General features: G+C 50.1%; 1 protein-coding gene across 1 annotated transcript; it reads left to right on the top strand.

The window, feature by feature from the left end:
• Window positions 1-1,247: 1,247 nt before the first annotated feature.
• LOC110100293 lies at window positions 1,248-2,594 on the top strand. Its single transcript, XM_020827731.1, has 2 exons — window positions 1,248-2,321; window positions 2,406-2,594. The coding sequence occupies exons 1-2, from the start codon at window positions 1,248-1,250 to the stop codon at window positions 2,592-2,594; spliced, it is 1,263 nt and encodes a 420-aa protein (XP_020683390.1).
• The last annotated feature ends 1,876 nt before the right edge of the window (window positions 2,595-4,470 follow it).

Here is a 4,470-nt window from a genome sequence, read left to right as displayed (position 1 = left end):
TCCATGACTATTGACAATGATGCTAGGGAATGGACGACTGTCACGCGACGGAGGCGACCAAATCCCGCTAACGGTGGGAACATTCCGCAATCGAATAACAACAGAGGTTCTGCTCGGCTTAACACGAATGATCGGAAAACCATTTGGAAAGAAGTGGCCAAAGCTCAGGCGGAACAGGTGTCTATGGGTACTAATGTGCCTATGAATATGGAGGGGACCACGGAGGGTGTTAAATTGAATGCTGGTGGTAAACTGGAAGAGGCAAAAGCTATGGAAATTTCTCAACAACAAGTACTGCTTACGGGATCCTGAGGTGTCCCTTTGGACGATGGCAAGGTGCCATCCCTGCCTAAGGCTGAGGGGGAACGGGAATGTTTTCTCCCTAATGGACAATTGCTTGGGGACATAAAAGATACTGGTAATGCTGAGCGACCACGGGATGGGGCTCGGTGGAGCTTGTGCTCGCGTATGGCCTTGGTGGCCTCTCCTGCACAGAGCCTCGCGCCTAAGGTGCTTCATTTCTCTGATTGCAAGTCCAAGGTGACTAAGGCGAGTAGTGAGCCCAAGAGGAAAGCTCAAGCTCGGTTCACGAAGGAGATCAAATGCTTTGAGCCCCTACGGAAAGTACCTTGGGTGAGGAGGGATAAGGCCACAGGTAGGGACCCAAATATGGATGGTGCTGCCAACCTGATTAATATATTGGACCGATCTTGTGGTAAACCGACAGAGGGAGGTTCCAGGGGGCCTGATTTTTAGGACCATGGTCATCATGCCAACTCTCGTGATATGTGCGGCGGGGACGCTTCCCCTTTGGTGAATTATGCCTAGCTTCCTTTGTTGGAATTGTCGGGGGGCCCGTAATAATGAGACGGGCAATTACCTAAGGCATCTCCTTGGGGAACTGGACATTTGTTTTGTTGGTCTTCTTGAGACCAAGCTTGAGACTTTCTCTAGGCTTGACGTGGATCGGTTAGCTGGATGAAATTGGGATTTCTGCTTTCAGCCCTCGGTCGGGAGGGCTGGTGGCATTCTGGTTCTTTGGAAGAGTTCGATGGGCTCTTTTTAGGTGCTTGCTCAAACTAATCAGTGCATTATGGGTAGATTTCATGTTACAGGTGCAGGTGTTTGGGAGGTTGCTGTGGTTTATGCAGACAAAGACAGGTACGCCAGAAGATAGGTGTGGGACCAGATTTCGTTGCAACACACGGTGAACTCCCCCTTGTTGGTGGGGGGATTTCAATTATATTATGGCCAAGGAGGAGAAGAAAGGTGGTAGGCCATTCCATTTCTCTGCTGCGGCCAGCGAAATGGGGGACTTCATGATGGCAAATGAGTTAGTTGATCCGGGGTTTTCCGGGCCGGCCTTTACTTGGACTAACAACAAGGATGTGAGGAGCCAGATTTATTCCCGGATGGATAGGTTCTTGGTTAGCTCGAGTATCCTGGACTCCTTTCAAGGACTTTCGGTCAGACATCTCACTCGTCTGGCCTCTGACCACTGCCCTATTCTCTGCTCGCTGCGTGAGGAGGTCAGGAGGACACCTTCACGGTGGATGAAATTTGAGGACTATTGGGCCAGTTACCCAGTGGTGTGGAAATTGGTTTTGGACAAATGGAAGTTACCCGACCTGGGTTCTGAGGTGGCCAAATTGCACAAAAAATGCCAACGGTCTCTAAGGGACTTGTTCTTTTGGAGCAAGAACAAATTCAAGGAGCTAAATCAGCTTAAGGAAATGCTGGACAAGGAGATTCATACTCTGCAGGACTATGAGTGCTCACCGGCAGGGCTGCCAGAAACTCAGAATGAGTCTCTGAGGTATAAGGTTCAATTGCTAAACTCTACTCTTACCCGTATTATGACTTGGTGGGGGCAACGTGCGAAGGTAAGGTGGATTGAGGAAGGGGATGACAACTCTCGTTTCTTCCATTCTATGGCCTCTGCGAGAAGGCCCTCTAATCGCATTGTTCAACTGAGGCTTTCGGACGGGCAATTGACTTCCGAGCATGATAAAATTGTTGAAATGGTTCAGGGATTCTTTGAACAAAAGTGGAAGGGGAATAGCATTGAGGAACTGGGGTGGCCGAACTTGGGCTCCCATTCCGCTATTTTAGCTCAGGCTACTGCACAGCTGGATAGGGAGGTTACTGGTGAGGATATTTGGCAAGCGGTTGGTTCTTTGGGGCAGAATCGGGCTCCCGACAGGGATGGCATTACGGCCTCTTTCTTCAAATATTTTTGGGACATTGTGGAAGAACAAGTCTCTCTGGCTTGTCTGGATTTTTTTCGGACTGGGATTATGGAACCGAGCTGGAAGGATACGGTGATTATCCTGCTTCCTAAAACTACTAATCCGGAGCATCCGTCCATGTTCAAACCTATTAGCCTCTGTCAAATCATCTAAAAGATTGTGGCTAAGATTTTGGTTAACCGCATGAATGGTATTCTGCCCAGACTTATCTCGGAGGAGCAAGCAGCTTTGGTTCCCGGAAGATCTATTTCGCACCATTGTCTGTTGGGCCAGGAGATAATGAATAAGTTTAAAGTTTCAAAGGCTGGTGCGGGGTGGTTTGCTATGAAGGCCGATATGGAATAGGCCTACAATAAAATGAGCTGGAGGACGCTCGAACTTATATTGGTAAGAATGGGTTTCCCTCAACGTTTCTGTGCATGGGTGTTGAGCTGCGTTCGTGCACCCCGCTTCTCGATTCTGGTCAACGGCCAGCTGACGGAGAGTATTATGGCCGGTTGTGGCTTCAGGCAGGGGTGCCCGCTATCCCCGTACTTGTTTATTATCTGCTCGGAGCTCTATCGTTGCACTTCCATCAGAACTATCCCGAGCTGGGACTGCAGATCCGGATGGGGGGACCTCTTGTCTCCCACCTCCTTTATGCTGATGATGTTTTGCAGGTGCCACCATCCCTAATGTAAGGATGGTTTTATCGATTCTGGAGGATTACTGCGCCTGGACGGGTCAGAAGATTAACAAGAACAAATCTGCTATTTTGTTTGGCAAAACTACCGCTTCCTCTACCAGGTCTCGTCTTGCTAGGCTTGCAAGATACCATATGGTGGAGGAGATGGAGTACCTTGGGATCAAGCTCACACTGAGAAGACTGAGTAAAGTGGACTTTGGCCCGCTGTTGTAAAGGATTCGGGGCCACACCCTCTCTTGGGGTATTCGTCATTTATCGTTGGCCGGCAACATCACCCTGATTAATTCCGTGTTACTCCCCCTTTCTGTGTACGCAGTGTCACATACTTTGGTTCCTCGGGGGGTTCTAACTGAAATTGAGAGTATCTGTCGTAGTTTCCTATGGGACCGTGATGCCGAGCATAGGAGCTTGCACTACGCGCCGTAGGGGAGCCTCGCTAGGCCCAGGCGATTGGGCGGCTTGGGTTTTCATGATAGTAGTAACTAGACTAGCCCGTTGAGGGCATGGATCACCTGGGATTTCTTAAACAAGATGCAAAGTCTTCTCAGCAGGTGCCTGGGGCATAAGTACAGGGGGTGGCCTTGGGCGCAGGATCACAAACGTGGGCACTCTGTTGGATGGAAAGTGATTTGCAGTGGGGCGGCAAGCCTGTCGGGTTGTGTCAGGTAAAGGATTTGCACGGGCTCAGACGTGGATGTGCTTAACCATGTGTGGATTTTGGACACGGCCATGTCTCGCTGGCCCACGTTCTGTAATGTTGATATTGCCCAGGATTGCACGGTGGAAGAATTCATTACGGCTGAACGGAACTGGAATAAACCACTGCTGCTGATGTTTTTTGGTGAGGCTTTGGTGGATAGGATTTGTGATGTTAAAATCTGGACGGATCTGTTGGCGAATACACTTGAATTGACCAAATGCCCCCTCGGCTCTTCCGTCTTGGCCATCTGCTACAACAACTTGTTCCATGAGGAGGAGGATCCTAGTCGCCCCATCCTGAAACTTGGATTGAGGCCCCATGTGAGGATCTTTTGCTGGAGGGTGTATAAGGATTTGATCCCTACTGGTTCGTGGCTGGCTCGCCGTGGCCTTTGTTTGGATACGGCCTGCCCTTTGGGTTGCAATCAAGAGGAGAATAGGGACCATATAACAACGCGGTGCAGGCGGTTAGGGGAGGTTCTGGGCTGGTTGGCGAGCTGGGGTTTCACCACTCCCATATTCTCTTCGTTTGATGAGCTCCAGCTCGCCTTAAGGGGTGCTTCTACGGCTAAGGACCGCTGAGCGGTTTTATATTGCGGGGCTATCTTTCATTGTTGGGGAAATAGGAATGCAACCAAGTTCGGCAAAATGACTAGCTCCCCTCGGGCGATGGCTGCTAACATTATCGGCACCATTCAACGGTGTTTTTTTTCGTATAGCCTGGAGCAACGGTTCACCAACCAATCCTTTGGATTGTCTAGTCCAAACCAAGCCGTGAGCTCTCGGTTTTGGGGTTTCACGACCCTCCGCCATGTCCTCCAAGCAAACCCCGACATG

Source organism: Dendrobium catenatum, unplaced genomic scaffold (genome assembly GCF_001605985.2).
Source record: "Dendrobium catenatum unplaced genomic scaffold, ASM160598v2 fragScaff_scaffold_1691, whole genome shotgun sequence".
Classification (NCBI taxonomy): Eukaryota; Viridiplantae; Streptophyta; class Magnoliopsida; order Asparagales; family Orchidaceae; genus Dendrobium; species Dendrobium catenatum.
The sequence above is the reverse complement of the archived record's forward strand: the minus strand, read 5'-3'. Positions and strand labels throughout refer to the sequence as shown.

Excerpts from the sequence above, each read along its gene's own strand:
- LOC110100293 (XM_020827731.1), top strand. The coding sequence starts at position 1,248 with ATGGCCAAGGAGGAGAAGAAAGGTGGTAGGCCATTCCATTTCTCTGCT. Across the intron at positions 2,322-2,405 it reads AACCGAGCTGGAAGGATACG|ATTGTGGCTAAGATTTTGGT; the intron begins GTGATTATCCTG and ends ATCATCTAAAAG.